This window comes from Chaetodon trifascialis, chromosome 13, assembly GCF_039877785.1.
Source record: "Chaetodon trifascialis isolate fChaTrf1 chromosome 13, fChaTrf1.hap1, whole genome shotgun sequence".
Taxonomy (NCBI): Eukaryota; Metazoa; Chordata; class Actinopteri; order Chaetodontiformes; family Chaetodontidae; genus Chaetodon; species Chaetodon trifascialis.
This window is the reverse complement of record NC_092068.1, coordinates 5994180-6020112: the sequence shown is the minus strand read 5'-3', so window position 1 is coordinate 6020112 and position 25933 is coordinate 5994180. Positions and strand designations below refer to the sequence as shown.

General features: G+C 40.7%; 1 protein-coding gene across 7 annotated transcripts; it reads left to right on the top strand.

Annotated features, from left to right (window-relative positions):
• The first annotated feature begins 10273 nt into the window (after nucleotides 1-10273).
• LOC139341613 (RING finger protein 122-like) lies at nucleotides 10274-20668 on the top strand. 7 transcript variants are annotated; one of them, XM_070978199.1, is made up of 8 exons: nucleotides 10319-10397; nucleotides 10490-10808; nucleotides 15927-16086; nucleotides 16991-17033; nucleotides 17143-17184; nucleotides 17841-17923; nucleotides 18727-18889; nucleotides 19874-20668. In XM_070978199.1, the coding sequence occupies exons 3-7, from the start codon at nucleotides 15977-15979 to the stop codon at nucleotides 18845-18847; spliced, it is 399 nt and encodes a 132-aa protein (XP_070834300.1). In that variant the 5' UTR covers nucleotides 10319-10397; nucleotides 10490-10808; nucleotides 15927-15976; the 3' UTR covers nucleotides 18848-18889; nucleotides 19874-20668. The 7 variants fall into 7 exon arrangements, with proteins under 7 accessions (XP_070834298.1, XP_070834294.1, XP_070834296.1 ...); XM_070978198.1 differs by having other exon boundaries at nucleotides 10327-10397; nucleotides 18727-18861; XM_070978197.1 differs by having other exon boundaries at nucleotides 10274-10808.
• Nucleotides 20669-25933: the final 5265 nt, after the last annotated feature.

The window sequence follows — 25933 nt, the reverse complement described above, 5'->3', positions numbered from 1 at the left end:
GTACCATTCATTTGCCTGTTGCTTGTAAGCTGGTAATTTTCCACCAGCCACGAGTGGGAGTGGTTACATGATCATGAACGCACGGGGTTAGAAAAGCGACCTGGAGGAGAATCTTTCCCGAATGGGCAAACAGCAACAAAGTGATCGGCGGACTTTAGAATCGCACAGTGTCAGCAGCTGCAGACAGTCAAAATGAAACAGCATGGTGTATATTTTGCTAATTGGGAGCCATATCCAGGGTGCACCGCTGTCAATTGAGGATGCAAACATGACAGCGTTTTTTTTTCCTCCTTTGTGGTCACGTGGTCCAGCGCGCTACTTGATGGAAAAATACTGGATTTGGTGTGTAGTGGAGACAGTACACAACCCAGTAAAGTCATTCAGAAAGGATTTTTCGAAGGGCGTTTGAGTCTTTACCCAGCAACACTGTCTACCACTCATTTCTTTTATGTCTCGGCGACCCATAGAGACACGCACGCATCATTTCTGCTGTTTGAAGTAGTCTGCTGCTGAAATGCAGTTTGTCTTAAGTCACCTCATTTCTGTTTTCTGCTCAGTTGGACCTGGGTTGGGAAGCAAATGTCTTTTTTCTTTCTTTCTTTCATGTTTTAGGTAAATCAGTTGATGCAAATGAGTAATTGCAATAAAATCTGGCATATATGGAACAAGGTCATATTTAGAAACTGAAAAATAATCATCCCATAGGTGTTACCTCAGCTCTGCTGCTCGAAAGTTGCACATTAGTCATATAGCCAGAGAATTTTAATTATTCACCTCATAGCTTATCCTCTTATAACCATAATGCATGCAATAAACATTATATGGCGAGTGCATTTCTCATTGCACTGTAGGAATTATACATACAGAAGTGCAGAGCATCATTACACCTCAGAGGAAAGTCATCTAAAATCTTTAATTGGGAAAAAAAAAAAATCAATATGCATACTATTTACCATCTCCAGTGTTAGTTATTGTGTCTGTGCACTGTTGGTGTGTCGGTGTCCTTGGATCAGCCTCACACCCCAGACAGTTGGCCTATATCCGAGCCTTTGTTATTAACAAACAAGATTTCAAAGCCTATTATCTATGTGTTGATTCATGAATGCCATTTGGTTTGCCCTCCACGCTGTCACATTCCTAGAATCCTCTACCCTTGGAAGGAAAGAAAACACACACTTCAGCACACAAACAGCGCAGCCCACTTTTTAGGAACAGAATTGTCCTGGAAAAAATCAATATGTGAAGCTTTAAGACACACGGCGCACTTTGTGGGATAAGACACATTCACACTCATCCATATAACGTGCTGTCCTGTGACTGTTTGCTGCTTTAACTGATGTGGTTTATCATTTACATGTAGTGCATGCTCACAGTTATCCACACTCGTGATTGATGTCAGGTTTGCGAAGAGCTGAGCGTGCAGGATAGACTGCCGTATCTGCCATGGTGTTTTTATCTAATCCACTGCATAAAGGATATTTTCTCAACACCCACTCATTTAGCCTTAAATGCCCAAACATGTATTATGAGTGCAAATAAGCACAGACCTGTCGAGCCACAGTGCGTCCCAAGTCATGCCGTTGATAAGGCAAATAACATCAGCTATATTTTCAGAGGGGTGCTCCCTGCTTGCATTCACTCAAACTAGGCCTCACTTTCCAAAGTTTACATCAGTCTGATCTCATTCAAAATAAATGCACTCTGGAAATCTGCATTATTTCATTCAGAGTGATTTTCTTCTCTGACAGTCCGCTGCCTTCAGGGCCTCACTGTCAACAGACCTGAGCTGGTAGTGCAGTGCTGGAATTTATTGTTACACATGTGTGAAGTTAGGAGGTGAGCAACCTCCGTCAGGCATAGGCTGGTTGAATCTTGTTCTGTCTGGTTGGGGCACGGTAGCCCATTTACATATATTATCATTGCACCACACTAGGGGGCTGACCTCCATGTGGCAATCAACTAAAAAAAAACTTGTATTTTGTTGTGCTGGCTCATGCTGTTGTTGTTCCAGAGCCTGAATGTTCTGCCTCGGTATATGAGCTTTCAGCAGTAAAAGGAGAAACGGAAACTGGTGCACAATTTCAGAGGTATCACAAAATGATTCTGCTTTGACAAGACAAAGTCAACATGTCACTCATATTGTAGATCTCCTGGACTGACTGTGCGATCAGTTCATGTGGTCAAGGGAATAAAGTGTTAACGCAGCACTAGAATACTCAACTGGCCACTGATGAGCCTCTCACCCCAGTCCATGCTTCAGTCTGGACATTATATAAACAAAGAACAGCGCCATCTTCTGCAACTCACGTGTTTACAGTGACTCCCGTTGACATGTGATGCTGGAGCGCCCTCTGCTGGGGAAATGACAGACGGAATGACAATGCATTAAAACGTGTGTGAACTCATAAAAACCACCCAAAGCGGAATCAAGGCAAAGCAGAATGTAAGATCTACCTAAATATTTAATCAAACTGTAATTTGCCTTTGATTTTGTTTGTTGTCTGAAGTTTGATTCCCTGTACCGCTGAGCTTCATTCATAGTTTCTACAGGATTTTACCTCATTCATTCATATTTGCAGTGCTCAATTGATTCATCAGTCTGTAAAAATCTTTTTTTTCTTATATCTTTATCTTCAGGATTTGATTTAAGACCTGCCTCTTCTGATCACTCATCTAATTTGCTCTCTTTGCTAAAAAAAACAAACATAATTCACTCATGCGTTCGTTCATGGATGTGCAAACTTGAGGCCCGTCAGGTGGAACATGAAGCTGAGTGTTGAGGCACTCCTTTTCAAAGGCCTCTCCTTGACCTTTGTGGTTTTGATTGTCCCTCTTTGGACAAAAGGCATCTGTCAAATGAATAAATGTAAGGTTATGTGTCAGAAGGGGCTATGGGTTGCCAGGTTCTGCACATTTTTTCGTGTCCAATCCAAAGTTTAACCTTTCACCAATCAGAAGCTTAAATTAGCATTAATAGGTGAGCAGCCAGAGACCCTTGTGAGAGTGGGCTGTCGTTTCAAAATGTATTTCTGTATGATGTTCTGTAAAACTATTAAAAGCTATGACTGCTGCCTTGCAACATTCTCTGCTCTCCCTTTCCTCTTCTGTGAACTCATTAGTCACTGTGTGGTGATGTCTCTGCGCAAAACGCATTCTTAACATGTTTGTCATATTCTTTTTCAACTCCAAGTGGAGCAACTTCATCCTCTTCCAACGATAATGTTTTAAAAGTAACATTAAAAATTCTGGAGTGATTACAGTGGTCCCAGTTGGAGCACCTTGTCTTATCTTTACTGGAGTATTTTCATGGAATCATTTACCACCGACTATGAATATGAATTTTGAAGCTTAATTCTGGCAATGACCATTTACGTGTGTTTGGGTTTTACGGTAAACATTAAGTCTACATATGTGCATATTACTGATGGCTTGTGGCTTTTTCACAGCAGACATGTTGACTTGTTGCAGTAGGTAAAGCACAGGCGTTACTAATGACATTAACAATGATTCCAGATCTGAAAACCAAAGCAGCTAAATGGAGTTCAGCCATTGGTACTTTAATTATTTCTGCCTGTGTTTTCCCTACTGTGACATGTGAAAACATCTTCTGTGGAAAAGGGAATATTGTCAAACTATACATTTTTACTAATTCTGCATCTCTTGCATTAAGTGCATGCCTTTAGGAGCATCTGAAATATATAAAAAAAGACACAGTGCCAAGGTTAAAATCAGTAAGTGTTGAGTATTTCAGTAGAGAATCCCAGTTTCACAGTCGTTTCCTAGATTTAATCAGAAAAATGTCTATTTACAAGTTCAATTTTAACAAAGTCTGCATCTTCTCTGAGGTTGTGAATTAGCAAGAAGAATGAAAGAAATCATAAGAGGCACTGGACAGCTTTCAGAATTCATATTCAGTACATTTGGTATTTATATGTTGGTTAAAAAGTCATCTGGAGCACGAGTAAAACAGCATCCTGTGCTGTGGAGGAGGATCTCTCAAACACATCCTCAGCAGCTGCCCGAAGGCCCTGGCAGATGGCCGCTACCGCTGGAGGCGTGATGGGGTCCTGAAAGCAGCTGCAGAGACAGTAGCATCAGCCATCAGCACCAGCAAACGGCGCCACCTAAAAAAGACCGTCATGTAAGTCAGGGCTGGAGAGAGACACACCCTCATCTGCATATGTAACAGGCCTCCTCTCCTCAGCTGCTGACTGGCAGTTGAAAGTCCAGCTGGGCAAGTACCAGGAGCTGGTGGAGCAATGTAGGAGACAGGGCTGGAAAACCTCCTGCAAACCTAATGAGGTGGGATGCTGGAGCTCTCTCCAAAGCCTTGACCAAACAAGCCCCTAGTCTGTCACTGAGGCTGCAGAGAAAGCCACCAGGTGTCTTTGGCTGAAGAGGGGGGACCTGGGGTTAACTGTCATGGGTTGGTTTCTGACCGAAATCTGTCTTATGTCACAGTCTGTTGCATATTCTCCAAGTAAAGCTGTGATACAATTAGCCTTGTGAATTTACAAGTCAAGTCAGTGCTCAAGTTAGGATAAAAATGACCTGCTGTACAAGGTCAATCCTTGTGCCTCATATATGAATACGCTGATTAAAATAAAACCTAAAACGCTGTCAGCAAGTCTTATAGCTAGCATTTAGTTTTCAAAGTCAGTCTGAACCAATAGTTTTACATGATCAGAGGGTATATACTATAAGCCTAGCTCAATTTGTGCAGTATCATAGCTGGATGAATCTGTGATGAAAATTGCCATTGATCCCCCATTGCCACCCTTCCTTCTTCATAATCCCAGAGACCAAGAGACCAACCAGTACTCCGATGCTGGGCCCTTCTAAGAATTACACCAGAGACTCTTTCAAGACCCAGTTTAGGAGTTAAAAAAAGTTTAAAATTAGCTTAAAGTAAAGTATAAAACACATTTGTCAGTGACTTACACGCACTAACAGCCAAGTGTAATAGTAAACTACATATACATGTGATTAAGATTAAGATTAAGATTAAGATCCTTCCTTTATTAATCACCCACACAACACAACATGCAAATGCTATTCGGTGCACACAACAACATTACATGCACATGCCATGCTTCGGTGAAATTGCTTCCTCCGCATTTAACCCATCCTGGTCAGTCCTTCCATCGGCTGCCAGCCGACGGCGGTGCCCAGGGACCGAGTTCTTTCTTGTCACCATTGGTCCGGTGGTGATCTTCTTGTATGTTTTTAGCGGGGGGTTTTTAAGGAGGATCCCCGGGTGAACATGGGGAGAATATGCAAACTCCACACAGAAAGGCCCCTTTTTCCTCGAGCAGCAGGCACCAAAGGCATAAAGTAGGAATGGCCTCAGTCACCAACCTGTTGTCAGGGTCACTGTTCTGTCTTGTGTCTGCCTCCACAGGATGTTCTAAAACAGATGGAAAAGGTGATTTCCATGCGTTTCTATGATCGACTGAAATGCCACAAAATGGAGTTGAACCATGTCTCCTCCCGGGGGCAGTGCTTGACATTTTGCAACTTTGACTGCATTTGAACTCCTCATGTCTTCTTGATCATCTATGGATTTTTAACAGACTCACCTCAAAGTCATGAGATGTACTGAAAGTTTAAGAAGCTTTTAATCGCTGCAGAATCCAACATGCAATTTAACATTATTAAACTCAGCAGCTAGAGAGGAACAGAGCCCGAGTGACGCTTCCTGACATCCGCCATCTGGGTCATGGGTTTGTTAAATGACCTCTGCACTGGCTCCGAACGTCTCTGTGTTTCCTTTGTAAACCAAAGACGTGGGGCAAGTCCTGCAATAGGAAACGCCATTGACAGCAGCAAGGTCTGCTCTAAATCCTCTGTGTTTTACAGGATCTCTGAGACTGCTACAGCTAGAGCAAAGCATAGTTTGTTCAAAAAGCATAGCATGATATGAATAAATATCCTTATGTGAGTGTGGACACTTAATTGCAAAAATGACAAAATGATTAAACTGAGCAACTTACTTACAAACTTGTGCTGTGTTCAGCAAGCACAAACCCTCCATGTTCCCTTCCTCATGGAAATTACCACTAGATACAGAGCTGGGGAGATTTCCAAAGTTAAATCAATATTGTATGTTTGACTTTGGTCCTCACAATTAAAGTGACAATTTGTTGGATGTGACCATAGAGTCACATATATTCAGGTTTCTAATTGAGTGCTTACTTTTGACAATAACCTGAATCTTACTCAGACAGAAAAACAGCTGTCTGATGAAGAATTGAACTATAGTAATGGAAAATGTGTTTTAAAATGCTTAATGTTTGTCCTGCATTCTGTTGCTGTGTGTTAAAGGTGCCAGACAGCAGAAGGTGAACTGGCTGCCTTTGTTCCTCTTCCCCTGCTGGCGTCACAGCCCCTTGATTCTTGTTAAACAGGAACTTGTGGTCAAGGTGAAGCAGCAGCAAGCAACTGATTCTAGCAAGCAAAGAATCGCGGACAGCTGTGCTCCTCCCTTACACTCTCACATCTGTGTATTAAAGTCAAGTCACAGACAGCAGCTTTTGCTCTTTGCTTACCACTGATCTCTGGATGACTTGAGGCCATTCGCATATTTAACAACATTAAATGCTCATGAACCCGAGAAGCTGTTGCTAGAGAGAAAACCCTATTAGTTTTATTGTTGCACTCAGGAAAGAACACACAACACTCGCTGGATTGATCCAAAATCTTCTGAAAAGTGGACTCAGCTTAATTCAAACTGCCAAATCTATTCAACATGATCCACAAAGCTTAACTTGATACACCTCTTATTAACACAGTCTTAGTCTTGAATGTTACACCTATGCTGGTAAACACACACAATTAAAAGATGTGTAAAGCAGCACATTGCATTATCAGGAAAATAAAGCTAGCTATTGCAGATAATATTACACTATAATAATAATAATACTAATAATAAAATGATGATCTATCTTATACACAACCTCCTTCACACAGAAATGTAAAAGAGTACATTTAAAAGGCACCAGAAGGATTTTTTTTTGGAACATATAAAGTCAGTGGTTCGAGGGAAAAGCAGGATTTGTAAAATGCACACACACACACACACACACACACACACACACACACACACACACACACACACACACACACACACACACACACACACACACCTTTAACCCTTATAGGGATAATATAGGAACATCGCTTCCTTAAACAGAAGACACAAACATTCCAGACGACATTCTTTAACATCCAAGTCAATCACAAGCCTCAGTGGAGCTTGATTCTCAAATATTGAGCTTTTAAAATCCCTACTTGAGCACTACTTAAGCACCATCTTACCTTTTGCAACCCACATCAAACTTTGTGCTATTGGAGTTATGAGGTTCTGTTTTCTGGCTCATTAGGACAGATTTTTGGCAAACAAATGTCAACCATATGCTGCACTTCTGCTCATCAGCCACTAGATGGCTCTTTGGTTACTCTGAAGTATGTGCGCTATGGCTGAGACACTTGGACATATATAACTTTGCAGCCATACAGACAATTAGCTGGCTCCTTATCTTTACTCTGGGGTTTGTATTTGTTTTGTTTTTTTGCCTTGATATTCATTCTAACTTCCAGCTGAAGGGAAGTTAATTCTCCTCAAATTAAAACCACTGCAAGTGTTATTTACAAGCAAATAACAGAACAGCACTTTCATTTTATAGTTATTTTGCCCACAGATCAGGTGTCTACTCATTGTGTATCTAATTCTTCCATATAATTTTATTGCTTATTTATTTTCTTCTATGAATTAAGTGACATATTTTCCACTGTAATTGCATTTCATGTAGCTACCAGAGCAGGGAATTGGTTTTGGTGGACTCGCTTCTTCTGTCTTTGTGAGCTGCACACATGAGCACACCCATTTTTCCTTCGAGAAAATATTTGCTCTACAAACTGAACGTGTTTGCTTGCTTATAATTGAAATCATTTAGCAGGTTGTAGTCTTAGTTCTACAGATACATCAAAACAGGTCTGGGGGCAGAATTAAACTCACTGGTTGTAATAATCCTCACTTCTTTTTTTTTTTCTGGCCATAGCCTCAGGACACATTTGCACAGAGTGTGTGTGAAAGGTTTAGTTGAACTCTGGAGTGTTTACTCCTTTGGCTCGGTTCATTTGGTCAGGTGAGAGCATTTGAAATAAAGCAGAATGTGAGGCTCTATTCCAAGAGACCTGTGCTGCAGCTCATGACAGAGCTGAGAACAAACTGAACAGGCTGGAGGGAACAAGCTCAAAACATCAGGTTTTGTGTTATTTCTATGTATTTCTCTCACATCTGGCCAGACTGTTAATTTCATTGTCTGTACCATAGCTGCACTTTCCTTATCTTGTTTAACTTTCTGCTCACAACCCTCTCTTTTATCTCACAGTGAGTATCATTTATTCACCAAATTAAATAGGCAATACATCGATTTAATATTGCACTTTCAAAAAGTTTGGAGACTTGTGTTTAAAAAAAGAAGTTTAAAGTCAAAGCAGCAGAGGCTGAGATATCCTGACATCTAGTCCAGAGTATCGGTCAAGCTCCAAGATCACTGGATCCTTCACTTCCCACAATGCAACTGCAATTGCCTGTTCCATTTGACCTTCCCTGGAGATGATTCTCTTGTCTTCCAAACTCCACACAGGTTACACTGGTTCGTCTGTTAAGGCCCACATTTTCAGCTGTCCATCTCATGCAGATCTGACAGGACAGATATGCTTCTATTTTTTTTTTTTCTAGCATTTCACTCATGCTTGAGCTTCTGGTTAGATGCGATGGTCAAGCAATCAGTGCCATTCCTGAACGTAGCCTGTGTAGACACTGACGGAGGACTGAAGCTGCCGCTGCTGCTCTGCTAATGCGCTGCTTTATCTGTGTACACACTGTTCGTCTTTCAGACTTCAGAAGGATCCCTCCAAAGCCACAGAAGGCATTACACAACTCTTTTAACAGGTTGCATGATACTCCCTATGATGAGTAAAGTTAACGCTTCCCTGCCCAAAACTGCCAAACAAATTATTGCAATGCTTTTTGTAATTCTAATTACTTGTAATTATTTAGTCCACCTGGAGAACGGATAAAATACATACTGGGCAGCTATAACAGGACAAATACAGTATGTTGGTCCAAGTGAAGAACATTTTTTGTGTTTTGCCTTTGGAATTTTTAAATTACTGAATCATGTGGTAGGGCGATATTGTCACTGTGTAACAAGACATGAAAAATGTGGAAGGAGGGGTAAATGTGCTGATATTGTAATGTGATTATTTATGGTATTCATTTTAAAATCAATATATACTGACAACAAATAAATTTTGTCCAATTACTTTTTAATAACTTCCCCAATAAGCTGTATTTCTTATCTACGATGTACATTGCTATTGGTACTGGGATTGCAAAGCATTCGAATAAACCTGCGCAGGAGCTCTTGAACCTACTGTAAAACAGTAACATATAGTATAAAACATATGTATGTTTATATCATTGAATCATAATCAATAAAGGAGCCAAATACTGTTGGCATACTTCCACCCTAAAGCAAACCTTATCTATGCAAATTCACCACTTTTTCACAGTTCTATTCTTTCAGTGTGTTTTTTTAAAAGCCCGTGAAGCCCCTATCGACACCCCTATTTCCCCATTCCCACACGTTGCATTGTTATGTATTCAGCACAGATTTATTTATTAAAATTCACCTTGTAAACACAATATGAACAGAAATAATAAAGGCCTTGATACTTGATTTTAGGGCCCCTGTAGTAGATGGGACTTCAAGTTCAGGTGTAAGGCAAATGTTGCCCTTAAGCCTCTATCACTTAAGTTAATGATGTACTTCAGTGGTGATTACAGTATTAACAAGCACATTTACAATTAATTACATTACCACACTCTAATTGCTGCATGATGAACACTGGAACTTTTTGGCCCCTCAGGGTCGAATTCAGCCTCAATGGCCAAAATTCATGTGAATCAGTTGAAGTTATAACCTTTCAATAATCAAGGAGAGAGTATGTAAAAACAAGCTATTCTACAAATAGCATGTTATCAATCAAACTGCCTCGTAACTATCATATCCCAGCCTCTCCCTATGCCTGTTTCTGCATCTGCCTGTCTGCCATCTGCTCTGCAGCTACTTCAATAATAGCATGCAGCTGCAAAGGAGGGGGGGGTGGGGGGTGGAAGGAAAAACCCAGAGGGGCGAGAGGTAAAGGGAGGGCAGGCAGGCGGCGGGTGGAGAGCGAGGGAGGGAGGAAGAAGGAAGAAGGGGGCGGTGAAAGCAGAGCTGTGATGCAGACAGCGAATCACATGAGCAGAGATCTGTTTACAAATTGAGGGCTGTAGAAGAGAAGTGGAGAAGAGAGACAAGGAAGAAGAGAAGAGGAGAGTGAATGTGAGAAGAAAAGACAGGAGGAGAGAGGAGAGCCTGGATCAGAATTAACATTGTCTTCCTGTGTTTTATGCCTTCCTGTGTTCTTTGTCCAGAGCAGGAAGGCAGCGGATGAGATGAGTCGCTGCTTTTCACAGGAACACTGAGGCTGCCTGCCTGCTCACTGCCTGCCTGGCTGGTGGTGCTGCTGGGAAACCCATCCATGTCCTTCCCTTTGTCCCTCAATAATTGGCCACAGCAGGCTTTAACAGCCAGAGAGGAGGACAGCGACGTGGAGATCTAAAAGGAGAGGACGGAGGAGAGAGAAGAAAGGAAGGGAGAGCAGCAACGAAGAGGAGGACAGGAGGGAGAGACTCGTGACAATGTTTTGACGGGGAGACAAAACAAAAAAGCAGGGACTACGCTCGGCCAGAGGTACATAACCAGAGTGTTGGATGAGATTTGGAGTATATTTTCTCTTATTGTCAGTTACATTGGTGTCTTTTTATCCAAGAGGCTCACAGGGTCATCTCCAAAACTGTTTGCTTTTTCTGTCAGTCAAGATTACACAGGAATACTTACATTTCTGTCTCTGATACACGTACACTTGTTTAGGAGTCTAAATCTCAATTAAGGTGGATGTTTATATCACGTTTTGGGAGTAAATCATCACTGCAGACTGAGGTCTCAGTGTTCAAACGAACCTGATGCCTTCTTGAGGAACTGGAAGTCTCTCCTCAGGTCTGCTTGCCTTTAACCACAAGGACTGTGCACACTGCACATCCACTCTATCAGGGTAAACTAGTTTGAGCCTAAACAGTAGTGGGTGCAGAGGTCAAAGCTCCTTCTTTTGTGGAAACCAGACTTTGTTATTGGACAGGTCATGACCCCAATATTTTCTGGATTTACCAGCTGAACATCTACACATTTAATGCATCCTGATCAGTGGTGTAACGGTAAGTCTCCTGGAGCCAGCTGCAAGTTCAAACTCGACCTAGTAATAATGTGTTAACTAAGTGGAGATTAAGAGTTGCACCACACAAACTAGTTCTATTTCGTACGTATTTGCCCTCAACAGGCTTCCTCAGTGGCTTTCTGAGGGGAAGGGGTGGAAAAAATAAAGAGGGCACCAGCTGCATGTGGTTGGGCACCAGTGCACAGAAAGTCATGATGCACTTATGGGGGATTGCCCTGTGATGGCAGTGAGATGGCAAATTACCCCTGGCGCCAATACCATGAGGAAGATGACCAGCTTGTCTGTGAGGACGTTCCTGTGTTATCACTGCCTCTTCAATGACATAGCACACATTTCTGCCAACTGCCAGGCTAGCATCGCTCAGGCGATAGCTGTCACTAGCTAACAGTAGCTGGCCAGCTGTAGCTACATCATGACTTGCTAGCATTTGCAAAGCTGGTGCTAAGTTCCCAACCATGCTCAGTCTACACTGGCTGATATTCACAGAGGCTTTGTTTTGCTGGTGCCCAGTTGGCGGACTACACTTTAGGCTCGAACAACAGCGGTTAAGGTAATCCAGGCTATGTTCAGACAACTGTAGCCTTGTTTCCTTTACTGTGCCAGATTTTTGCCATTGGGACCAAGTGGTATGCATGCAGGCCACATTGGCTTCAAACTCTTCTGCTGGGCTTGTGAAGCTTGCAAGAACCCAAGTGGCGAGTTAACGTACTACACTCAAGCACAGGCTGCTTTTCAGTTGTAATACAAGGGCTTACTTTTGCCTTTCTGGGATGGAGTTGCATCTTCTCTCCCTAACTCAGGTGTGGTGAATGAGGCGGAGTGAATGTCGGATGTTCGCGGTATCCTTCAGCCTCTGTCACCCCAACCCACATGCCTCATTCCACCAGTCACTTACATGCTTCCACACTGCTCCACCAATACATGGGCTGTTTCAAATGCATGTCATATGTTGGTCAGAGGCACCCCACTGAGGGATGGGATTGCTTCTGTCTCTCCCTCACCTGTCTCATATGAGGTGAAGAAAGGGAAGCGATGTCTGGTGCTCGTCCCTTCCTGGGCTCTCATCTTTATGTTTTCTCTACCATAACTGCTGATCGCTGCATGTTTACAGAGGCTTGATGAGTAAACCCATCAAGGCTGACGTGTGTACTCATAGAACTGGAGTAACATCCAGCTAACTACTATCATTCGTAGAGATTATTTGGGATTAAATATTTACACCCAGTAAATGCCAGGTGTTACTAAGATACCAGCTAACCAACGGACCAAGCTAAAGTTAGCTTGCTAATATATAATCCCCTTAAGAAGTAAAATTATTAAAAGTAAACATTTAAACTGAGAATATTTAAAATACTATTCTGAAAAAATCCCTCATATTACATTTAATCACAAAATGAGTAGTGGTAGCTAAATAACTAAATAATGTTGGTTATATTATCTTGATTGGATATTTCCCACTCATTCGGAACTGCATAAACATTACTGATTCTGAGACATGCATACTTCTCCATTTGTGCAAAAACAGTGATACCTATATTGACAAAGGATTGGCTCCTTAGTTACAATCTATTGTTTGCCCTCCTTAAACAGTTTATATAAAGTTATATTGCTGCTTTTGATGATACAGCAACTTCCTGTTTATATAGCTGATTGCTTTTTATTAGACAGTGCTACAGATATTTGCCAGCAAAGGATTTCCACATTACCAAAGTCTTTACTAGTATTATTTCATTTTTAGATTTGTTAAATAACTAGTTTGAAACTAGTTAGTAGTGTCTAAGAACTTATGAAGAACTTTCCAAACAAATACACTACTGCATTTATGATTAGATGGCACAACCCAATCCTAATGTGAACATTTACATGCAGTTATGACCAGTCAGAACTGTAACCACAATGTGTTTATTGTGTGTTCCACTGTCGTGATGTCTAAAGGAAGTTCTTAATGTAATCAGGTTCTACCATTTTTTCAATCAAAGCGCATAAAACCAAAGCTACTATTCCTTTTTAACAGAGCTCAGGTACAATCCTATCCAGTCTGCATGCATTTGCACAGTGGCCTACCCTTTAGTGTTCCACTATCAATGATTTACTAACATCGTGCTAAGATTACAGCTGCCTGCACCCAAACCCTCCGTCAGACCTTCCCAAAAACCAACCACTGTACAGCTGAAGACTGCACCTTCCTGCTGTGACCCCAATCTATTAAAGAATGACTTTTGAACCAGAGGGTCACCACCACAGTATACTGTAAGTTCTGTCTCTGGACATGAACAAATAGTTAACTGTTATGGCTTAAGGCATTTGTGTATCGTGTGGAATGAAAAGTGCCATGTTCAAGCCCCTCAGGCTGAAATCACTTCTTTCTCCCTGAGCCCAAACTCCAGTGAGTAACTATTCTCAGGCCAACAAGCAAGTGGAACACATTCCTTTATGACGCAAGGATGGTTGTAAAAGTTCACATGAAAGTGCTTTGCAGCATTGGAGAAGTGCTTTTGCTGTGGGATCCATGAACTTATTTCCTTTATGCAGTTCCTCCACTTTCTCACTCACCTCTGATTTAAACACAAAATTAGAAATTAGGTATCTCCATAGGTATTTTACATCCTAACTCTACATGTCACATTTCAACTTATCTCAACCAAACTTCCAAAACTTTTTGCAGCTAAAGAAACCATACAGTGTAAGCAGTATTCCATTGTGATATGAAACACAAGTCTTCACAGATGCAGTGTGCCAGGCCTTGGAAGTTGCACAGATACATGCACACATATGCCTCCTAAAATCCTTACCCACATCCTCACCATAGGAGTTGGACACAGGTAAAATATGGGATTGCCAATATGTCTGTCATGGAGACCAGATTGACTGACTTCCTGCACAAAGAATCACTCTGCCATGGTCAGATTAGTTCAAATAATAATTATGGATCCTACATATTTAAAGACTTTGATTTGTCTTATAGTTTTAATAGGTTTTATTATTATTTGGTACATGGGCCCCACTTTGGGCATCCCTATTTGATTATATTAAGAAGTGCTCTCGACTACTCAGGGTTTAGCACAACAGGCTGTGACATTATCACCTCACAAAGGTGTTATGGAAAATGTATCAGCAAACACTTATATTTACACATCCAGCACACATGAACAACATTAGCATACGAGTGACATTATGCATTAGTACCAAATGAATGTTCTAGCTCCTTTGTTCTCCAGCAACACCTGAGAAATACATCTGGCTCTAAATGTTCCATTATGTTCACCAGCTACTTGCCAGCTGTTTCTGTATGCCATTTGTTGCTGGGCAGGTATTGTTCTGTATTGTACTCAAAGCTTTTTAGATGAAAAGGCTGCCTCCTGTGGCTGGAAACAGGGTTGAGGAGAGTGGTGAGACTGAAGCAAAACAGTTAAGTTACTAAACTCAAAACAATGTTCTTAAAGAAGCTACAATGTTCTGCAGAGCTGAGGGGAACTCCAGAATTGGGTGACAAGAATCTGTGGGTTTGTTACTGTCACATTACTCACAGTCATTTGAGCCATTTTGTAATTCTTACCTTAGAAATTAAGCTGAAAGGTTCAAATGAACTGTCAAAGTTGTGGGCGACTAGCTTTTTGGGATGTAAGTTGGTCCCCACAACAGAGTGGACTCTCAGGTTTGGGTGCTTCAGTAACCCAAGGCAAAAAGAGAAACAGTCCAATAATCAGGTCATTCATAAAGAAACATGAAAGCTCACCCACAGTAATAAAAATGTTGCTAAATATTTATGCTAACGTCATTCTAAGCAATAAACAATGTCGCTAAATGTGTTAATGCTTTCAAATGGATTCACAATCTTTAAATACCACGTGTCAAACTCCCTTGGTGCACTTTGTGTGGCAAGCCATCACATTTTTCTTTGTCATTTCTGCTGTGTTTCGAAATGCCGCATGATGTCAGCTACATTCCTGACATGTGGATTAACTGACTGCAGCTTTGTTCACTGTGGCAATTTATATTTTGAAAATGGCATTATCATATATTTTCCAATCGCAATTGAAAAGATGAATGTGTATTTGCACCATCACCAACAGTGAACTCCTGTCATGAGTGCCTTGTTCTTTGTGTGAAGACTCAGAACACAGTTGGTTTAGACTCACATGCAGGCTAATACCAAAATATCAGATGTTAATATGATGGATATGATGCAGTTTGGTTACCAGTAGTATTTATTGTTGAAACTGTTAATGCTTCACCGTCTGTAGGAAGTTTGAATTAAATTTTATTCGGCCTCCACACAAATATGCATTAGTACGCATTATTGCTACTGGTATACTATGAATGCATATTCAATGGATAGCTCAGAATGTCTTTTTCTACATGCTGTTTCAGAGGCTTTTCTGGGGAGATCTTGTGCATTCTTGTGATGAAAATCATCTGTGATTGCTGTGAAACTACTGTGTCTGTAGCCCAATACAAACATACTGTCTTCTTCTTCTTCCTGGTAGCCAAACCATGCTGCTTTAGCTGCATTAAAACAGCTTCTTTCTCTCGTCTTCATTCTGTGTAATCTTTTTCCATCTATCTCGTCCTCTCAGGGTGTCTGTGTGACCTTGGATTGCAGCAGAACATCGACCCCTACCGCAAGATGACATCTGAAGAGCTCTTCCACCTGCCACTCAATGTCTATATCATCATCCTGGGCATCGGCCTCTTCATCCTCATGCTCAGCCTCATCTTCTGCTGCTACCTGTTCAGGTAAACGACAACAGAAAATGCTGAGCGAGAGCTCCTGTACAGGATTCGCAAGTGTCAGAAAGAAATACCTGAATTTAAACTAAAATTAAATTGCTATCGAAATATGTCTAATTAAATGATGCACCTAAGTTGCATTCTGGGCTGGTTTCACATGTACAAAGCATACTGGCTGACTACGTGTATCAGCAGATAGCATTTTCCGTTTTCTGAGAAAATAAACTCTTCGCAGACAACGCAGAGGCCTCTCATTGTATTACATGGAAGCACATCACAGCATTGTCTGTTCACCAAGGTTCAAGTGAACCCTGCTTAAGGCTATTACAGGCAGGCTGGATTAGGTCAATGAACAGCTGTTGGCTTCCAGAATTTCTGGAAAGACCTGTCCAAAGTTTTACCGTTGCTAAAGGAGGTTGTGCTTTGTTAATTTATTCGGCTGACAGACATCTGAAAAATCTTTAAGAGACTGTGGGACTATGTAAAGTTGGTAGATTTATTGCATCTAGTACAAAGTTGTCTACAACATCTGTAAAATCAGTCATTTCCAAGAAAGTTTCAAACTTGAAAATGGACTGAATACAGTTTTTTACTTTACTTCATTGAGCCCAAAATAACACTCATCAAATGATGCTTCATAAACTTATGATCAACTTCATAAAATGGAATTTCTGCCAGAATTCTTATCGGGCACGTTCTTGAAGGTGTTATAGATCTGCTCATGTGAGCACAGATGCACAGGCTGTTACTTGAACCTGGCATTGTGTGAATTCCAGGACTGCTTGAAGGATCATCTCAGCTGATTCATACAGCATGACAAGACATGTCCTGAGGAAGACACCACACGCATAATAGAATTTTTCGGACTCAAAATCACAGCATGACATTTCTTTTGTTTTGTGCTTCACAGACTCAGGCGGCAAGGTTCAAGAGAACAGTATGGTTACAATGAGGTAATATGTGAAGCCTATATCCAGTTTCAAATTGTAATACAGACTATATGTTTGCTTGTTTGATTGGTGAACTATATGCATTTTGTCACAAATCCATTCTTGTCAACAGGTTGTTTTGAAAGGAGCAGGGAAGAAACTGAGCCTGCTTGGTGTAAGTTGAATACAGGGTGCATGGGAGGAGCACAATTATGAAGCAGTTCAAAGGAACTGTGATCATCAGTGCTAACTGGGTAATGGGATCAAATGAATGTGGAAACATACTGTAGTGGTTTAGTGACTCAAATGAAGTGACGGCTGCAATTTTCAGCAATAAATTTACTGCTGCAACAAGCTACACTAAATCTGTAATTTGCTGGAAAAACAGGGAAGTGTGTTTCACCATTATGTTTGGCAAAGTTGCCCAATCATAGCTTAAAAAGGCTGCACATGTAATCAATGTCTGAGTCACCGCTGTAACTGAAATTCAGAGGATAACCACACAACCAAACATTACATTTTGTGTCATTAACTGGAAGTTAAAAAAAGGGTAAAACATGTTTTATACCAAATACAACAACAGAATGTTGTTAAGATTGTTATTACAGGCTGCACAGTATTTGTATGAATAAGAGGTTATAGCAGTGATCAAATCATTGCCGTGCAGTCATGGAAAATTGTTATTGGTGATTGTTTAAGCAAAGAATGAAACAGTGGTAGCTGCTGAATGGATATATTATCATCTGACTTAGTAAATGCTTTAATCTGGCTGAACTGACGAGCTGTATCAGGATAGGCATTACACATTAACCTCTCATTTCCCCTTTTTAGCAAACATGTGCAGTGTGTTTAGAGGAGTTTCGCTCCAGGGACGAGCTTGGAGTGTGTCCGTGCTCCCATGCTTTTCACAAGAAGTAAGTTCAACAACCTTGCTTGGTAATTATCAGATTTTCATGAGATCAGACATTTGACTCTATGTTTGTGAACATGTAAATGTGTTTCAGTTACAGTCAAGAGGAAAACTCAGTTGATTCATTTAATAAATTGGTAATCATACAGCTAATTTTGCTTACTCATACATTATGCTTAAGACTGAAGATGCATTGAAACTCTGTGGAATGACACTTTGGAAAAGCCAGTGTCTGCAAATCCATTGTCAGTGGCTCCATAGGCCTCACTTTTTAAAGTACAAATATTATTTTGGCCTCGATTTCTTAAGCTTTTGCTGAATACTCCCTAATGTGGAAAAAATGTTGACTAACCACTTCAAAGGAATGACTCATAAATTCCACTCTCCAAGTTAACAGCTGAAGCAGTCAGAGGAGCAGAAAAATTCAGAAAAAGATATTGAGCAGCTTTTTCAGGGAGCCCTGCAGAAAGTGACGAGCGAATTCCTGACAACATATGTCCTTGCATGTTTGAACACGAGCATACTTTATGTAACTGAGACCTGTTTTTGCCCCGTAGCATAGGTGTGACATTGACAACTGTGCATTTGGACCAGTTTGCATCTGTCAGACATTTCGCGACCTGATTCATCAGGACCTGTGAACTGTACAAATATCCTGTATGTCTGTCGGTTCAGTCCTGTTTCACAACTTCTATTTCTTGTTTTGATTCCTAAGGTTTCTGCCTAGACCCACCTGTGTAACTGCATACTTTGTCTTTGAAAAGGCCAAATGAGGTAATACGTCTCTCATCCATCTGCTTTTATCAGGTGTCTGCTAAAATGGTTAGAGATCCGCAGTGTCTGTCCTATGTGCAACAAGCCCATTTGTCGCCTCCAGCCTGACCCCCCACAAGCCCCTGAGCGGCCACAGAGTCTCCTGGAGGTCTGAGAGGGGAACATACTGTATGTCCAGCCGACTTCACACTCTCCAGTCAGTTGACACCTGTCATTATAGAGCATCCTGTTTCACTGGTCCACAGATTGTAGTTTTAGTAATGCAAACATTTACTGAGGCACCTACTGTACCGAACTATATGGAGGGAGATTGTAACACTGAGACAGAGTTAGTATAGCATTCACAATAGCAGATCACGGCTGTCAAGCCTAGATCCTCCAATTTTCAGTACGTAGACAAATGCGTAAGCAAATGCACAAGTGCCTTAAAGCTGCAGATCCTTAAAATACTAATACTTTTTGTTCAAAATACCACAATGCAATGCTTCATCTCAACTGAATGTACTGTATATATTGTCATTGTGAGAAACTACACCTGTCAGCAGTAGCACACAGTGATGATGATTCATAAAAAAACCCCCAGTTTACTTCTTGTTATAAAAAAAAGTTATGTAGGAAACAATGAATGAGTGAACAGTTGTGTACACAGCCTTGAATTTTCTAGCTTCATTTCACTGCCAGGCTGACAGTGCATCATAAATCCTGAACTCCAGGGCTTCAAAAAGCTCCTTCTCAATCTTATCGATCACATCACGAATGCAAAGTCCACATTTTTGGTAGCAAGAACACTACTGTCTGCCTTTATGAATGGGCTTCAGTTAAATGAATTCCTTAGCCTGGAGGAAGACAGTGGTTAGCTTCTCCCCCTGAAGTTTGATTTAATTGGATGACTTGATTATCTGTTGTGGAAGAACTTAGGAGATAAAAATTCTGTTACAGTGCTATGTGCAACATGAAGACAACATCAGCACTTACCATCATCATCACCAAAAACATATTGTTTGCATCATTATCAGAATACAGAGATACCAGCTAGTTGTGTCACCCAAACATTTGTGTTGTCTCTCAGCATGTTGGAGTGTTAGTGCTGTAACTCAACTAAAGAGATTATTTCTGTCCCTAAAGCAGCTCTGCTTCTGAGAAATGTTTGAATGACAAACTCCAGTCTACTTATTTTCAGTTTGCCCAAAAATGACATGCAGCGCCACAAGAATATGACGAACGTAAGAGGCCTGGAGCATGGAAAGAAGAGGATTCCACACCCGACACCAGCTTTGAAGATATCAGACCCTCCTTTGGCTCTTTGTTGCCCCACATTCAACAGCAAAGGCAGAGACTGTAATGAAAGATGTGCAATTGTGGAAAAGAGCACTTTTAACACAACAGAATATAACTAACAAAAAATGGTGTGTGTGTATTTTGAGTGTAATCTTCCACTGTCTACCAGTCAATCAGCTCTGACTTACTATGAGCAGACTGCAGTTACAGTGTGTTGCCAAGCTGAGTGAAGGCAGTGAAAAGCCAACTACTACATACTGTCACACCTACGTCCGATTCAACTACAACTAAGGGTCCAAAGTGACTCAACCACTAAAATAACACATATATACATGTTTTTTTAAGTTATTTGTTGGGAACCTTTTGTATCATAACCGGCTTTCAGTAAAGGTATTGTGTGTCAGTGATGCTAAAACACTTTGACTGTCATTTGTCAAACAGCGTGTGATCGTTGCCAGTGGGACAGAGCTGAACTAACCAATTTTTCGACGAAATTGTAGCTCCCAGTGTCGAAGAAGTGCTCTGTACTGTAGTGATATAAATAGATGCACTGCGCTGATATGAAGAGCCTGTTTGAGCTGGTTTCCTGTCTGAGCATGTACCCTGTAATATACCATGAGTACTGTGTAAAATTGTAAATGCTTTTAAATTTTCTGACTTTAGAAAAACAATACATAACCAGTGTTTTGATAAGGTTGTTTGGATCCAAGACTTTTTTTTCCTCCCTACTTTTGCTACATGTCGACACTTGAAACTCATTATTTGTGTACCATCATTATGATATAGAGAAAGGTTATACCATTGTGCTATTGGTGCCCTATCTTTGCTTAAACAGGTTTTGGTTTTACCAACTCTGTGTGTGTGTGTGTGTGTGTGTGTGTGTGTGTGTGTGTGTGTGTGTGTGAAACCAGGTATTTATCACGTTGTGGGAATACACAGTCACATTGTGGGGACTGACCTCCCTTATGGGGACAAAATGCAGGTCCCCTTAATGTAAATCATTAAATTTTAGGGTGCAGACTGAGGATAGAGTTACGGGTTAGGTAAGGTTAGATTAGGTACAGGGTTAGGAATAGGCAGATAGTGGTTATGGTTAAGGGTCCAGGAAATGAATGTAAGTCTATGTAATGTCCCCACAAATGATATAAACACAACATGCGTGTGTGTGTGTGTGTGTGACTGAAGGGTTTCATTAAGTGCCACCCGTGATATACAGTTTCATGTGGATGAAAACATCATACCTTAATTCTCTGAAGCTGGTTGTTGTTCTTCATGTTTTAATGAGTTTCCATTAGCATGTTGATACTGCATGCTGTGAGGCAGAATGCTGCCCTCTGCAGTGCATCAGGTGTTGTTTTTATTTTATTTATCTCAACAACTACTGGATTAATTGCTGGTACATTGTGTACAGATATTTATGATGCCCAGGGAATGAATCCTACTGACTACTACTAGCAATGACACCCTGACATGTTCCCCTGGTGCTACCACACTGAGCTTTTTTCTTTTTTTTTGATGAAAAGTGTCACTGCCTTTAGGGTGGATGGCCATGACATTTGATACAGACATTCTTTTCCCCTTAATGATGAATTGCAACAGCTTTGGTCATTTTTAGATTTCCTCTACCACCAGCATTTACCAAATACTTTGCAAAACTAACGACATTCATCAGTCTCAACTGCGCTTTGCTAATTAGCTAATGTTAGCATGCATACATGCTAAAGTAAGATGGTAAACATGGTAAACATTATATTTAGTCTAGTTTGAACAACTTTGTCTTTCCTCACAGTACACTCCTTTCTTTTTAAACTTTTTTTAATAGTCTCCTTTGGGGTTTCCCAGGAATATATTGAACTCAATAGAGTCCTTTGAAGAAACTGTTAATCCATTTCATCAGCAGCTTCTTCATTTTTTAAAAGCAGCATAATATGACATTTTTGGGAGGCTTAACCCTCTCTAACTGCCCCTCCCTCCCTCTCTCTCTCGCTCTCTCTCTCTGTCTCTCTCTCTCTCTCTCTCTCTCTCTCTCTCTCTCTCTCACACACACACACACACACACACACACACACACACACACACACACACACACACACACACACACACACACTCACACGTTAGGTTTTCATTAGCTTTGGGAACATTACATAGACTTATATGCATTTCCTGGAGACTTAACCTATAACATATAACCCCCCCATAACCATAACCACTACTTGGCTAACCCTTACCTTAACTTAACCTTAACTTACCCTAACCTTAGCCTAACCTTAACTCAAGTCTTTGATTATCAGATAAATGGATACCCACCGATAAGTGGATAGCAACATGCGTACAGTAGACTGAAGCATCCATCCAACAGTGAAAATCTTTATTCACTCTCCTTGACAACGTATCTAGTACTGGTTCTAGGAGAAACTGCAAAAGAATCTTATAGAGAAGAGAATAAATAGCCAAGTCACATCACTTTGTCCAAGACCAATGATTCCTACAGGCAGTTAAATAAGGTTGACTTCTTTTTCCTTCTTGCAGATTCCCAGTGATCCCACAAAAGACACCCAGCTACAGAGCTTTATTTACCACTTAACTTACACTAACTGTGAATTCCCAATTCATTCCAGCTAATTCTCTGAATGGGGCTTCCCCATATAACAAAATTTAACAAAGCTAAGTGCTGAGAATGTCTTTAGCAATAAATCATTCTAAAACATGGCCTCTGGTCTACTGTGGAGTCCCTCATGATGTGGCAAGAGCAAATAAATCCAAAGTGATCTTGCAGATGCACATGACATCAAAAACATGTATCAGACACAAACACAGACAACACAAAGCTGCTGCACACAGTGAGCAGATGTCTGGAAATTCCCTGCTCAGTCATGACATCAAGATATTTGTACCGGAACACAACAAGTGAGTCATAAAAGGTTTTCAAGGATGCTGAGCTTCCATTATTGACAATGACTAACTGCATGCCTTGCAAAGACCCTCAAAACACGAGGAAACTAAGAGGCACAAATCTCATATGACTCCCCAGAACACATGTTCTGTATTCCCACATGCATCCTTTTGCAGATAGAAAGTAGTCTGCACTTTCTCACTGAGAAAAAAGTAAATATTTAAGCACAAGAAGTCACAGATATTTGTCAGCTTTCAGTGTTCTGCACCTAAACTGTCTGATTTCAGAAAGTGAAGGGAATGTTTAGAGGTTGAAGAGGATTATCATGAATGGAGATGACTGATCCATCACTGCAAACATCTCTCCCTAAACCTTGCAGGTTTACTGGTCAAGTCAACTTTCTTTATATGGCCTAGTTTCAATGAAGAAAAAACTCAAGATGACTCTCTCTTTCTATGTATATATACGTGTGTGTGTGTGTGTGTGTGTGTGTGTGTGTGTGTGTGTGTGTGTGTGTGTGTGTGTGTGTGTGTCACAGTTATGGAGGATAACTGTTGCTTGATCAAACTAGTGTCTATGTTGAGCAGGGCCAATGACCAGCATCTCATTTTTTGTTCAGAATGTAGGAGCAGGAAATTACATGACATCCAGTCTGTTCACAACAGACAAGCAGACATAATTTAATTTAATCATCTGTCTTTAAAGGCACATACAGCTGAGTATCATCAGCGTATGAGTGGAAATTAATTCCATGACTGTGTATAATTTGGCCAAGAGGGGAAATGCAAAGAAAATAAAAAGCAGCAGGCCAAGAACAGAGCCATGGGTAACTCCATATTTCACATTAGGAAACTTTGATGTAGTATTAATGTAGAAAACACATTGTGTTCTTTCAGGCACAGTATGTGAGACTTTAAGCACTCGGGAGCCAGGAAACAGATGCCTAATTGATTTTGCAGTCATTCTAGGAGTATACAGAGATCTATGGTATCCAGCAAGAGAAGCAGGGGGTGGACTCTGAATCTAGTAAACAAATGATCATTCACCTCTTGTGTGGTACAGTTTTACTGAAGTGAGAGGCCCCAAAAGTAGACTGAAGAGAAATGTGAATGGAGAAATTTTGCACTTTTTATGTGGAGATACAATGAGTGTTAAATGTAATTAACTGAAGCAATAAACTCCTGTGTGCTATATTTACAGAGAAAATTTTTCTTCTAGCTAGATGGTCCTCCTGAGAAAAATGGTGGTGATACCCCAGTTTCTGTATGTCTTCCAACATATGCCAGTATTCATTAAATCTCTCTTTTCTCCACACTTGATGAGCTGATTAAACTCATTCCTATGATGTACAGTAATGAACAAACACCTATCAGAGAGCAGTTCTTTAACTTCCCAAGTCTAAAGGAGGCCTGGCATTGCCAAATTTCCACCAATACTACTGGGCCTGTGTGTCAACAAACATCTTCATGCTTCACTTTGGTCGATCGTTTGTTCCCACTTAACTCTCTCAATAAAACAAGTTGCTCTAAACCAAATTGTAACCAACATTTTAAAAATTTGGAATCAGTTTAGGAGGCAGTTTGGTATCGGAGCTAGTTCAAGTTTTCCACCTCCATCTATTCTTATCATCCTGTTCCAGTTTTCCAGACCCAATCAAACATGGGTGTGCTGACTATTAATGACCTTGATGTTAAATGTTAAATTTTAACCATCCAAATACTCACTTGTTCTACTTCTTCCAGACTAGGCACTTTGTGCAAAGTCATTTCCCCAGTTTCCTAAACGCCTTGCAGATTCTATAATGGTCTCTTTTCTATCACTTCATACTGTGCTAAAAGGGCTCATTCATTCATACATAATTACATTTTCAAGGTAAGCCAAATGTGTTTAGACACCTCAAGGGCCATCAGGAACCATGACCTCAGGACCATCATGTCAGATGAGCAATGGGGACATATACTAGACCTCGTACACACCTTCTCTGTATGTGCAAGCCACAGTCTACTGCAGTGCAAGATTTTACAAGTTATATTACCAATGTAAGCCAAGATATACCTTGACAGAAATGATTCATGCAAGATATTCAAAATCTCCTGCTGGCTATATGTATATGTTTTGGTCATGCCCACAATAAGAGTTTTGGCCTGCAATATTTGATACACTTGGTCAGGTCCTGGGTAAAATAATAGACCCGGACAGCCCCCACTGCTCTTTTCAGGATTCCATCTATGCCAACACCTAAAGCCACACATCAAGTTACTGCTTTCACCACTCTGCTTGTGAGGAGGCTTATTCTCCTTAAATGGACACATCCCTCTCCACCCACTCATAATAGATGGATTCATGAGATGGGGTTGAGAGGATTAGGTTTTCCCTGAGAAGTTCCCTAAAGACCTTTTCTAACCTGTGGCAGCCTTTTGTAGGACACAATTACACCATGGCTATCGATGAAGAAATAAAATAAATACTTACACCTTGCCACCTATTTGTTTTATTGTATCTTATTTTATCAGGGGGTTTTTTTTGTCCTTATTTGTTTAATCCCCCCCCCCATCCTGGTATGGATGTGTGTGAATAAGACTCATGGGTAGGCAGGTGGAGGAGGCGGAGCGACCTCCGACTCCATGTGGGAATGGGGTTAAGAGAATGAGTGGCAGGGCAGTGGGCTGGAATGGAGTTTGCCATCATTAACAACAGAATGCTGCTGTGACTACTGCCTATTGTGTATGTTATTAATGTAACGTTATTAAATAAAAACCTTTAAAAAAAAAACGATCATGTAGCTCAATGGTGTCAATTCACAGCACCTATAATCTCTGCATGTAGTAATAGCCTGTAGTATAGCGACCACAAGACCTGCAATACAAGAGGATGAGTTTCATTCACTGTCATTCAATTTCCTAACTCTGGTGGACGTGACAAAATGTTATTGTTGGAAACATCTCTATGATATAGATGATTGGTAGCTTGTGGTCCACGCAATGAAAGTTTGCAATAAATTGCCCAATGTGCCAGAAGATTCCTTCCTTAACACAGTAATTAAGATAATTTTACCACAATGTTTTTCTT

Bases quoted from the DNA above. Each gene is read 5' to 3' on its own strand.
- LOC139341613 (XM_070978192.1), top strand. From the start codon at position 11,305: ATGCATCCTGATCAGTGGTGTAACG. The intron at 17,034-17,142 runs GTAATATGTGAA...TCTTGTCAACAG, and splicing joins AACAGTATGGTTACAATGAG to GTTGTTTTGAAAGGAGCAGG. The intron at 17,185-17,840 runs GTAAGTTGAATA...TCCCCTTTTTAG, and splicing joins AGAAACTGAGCCTGCTTGGT to CAAACATGTGCAGTGTGTTT.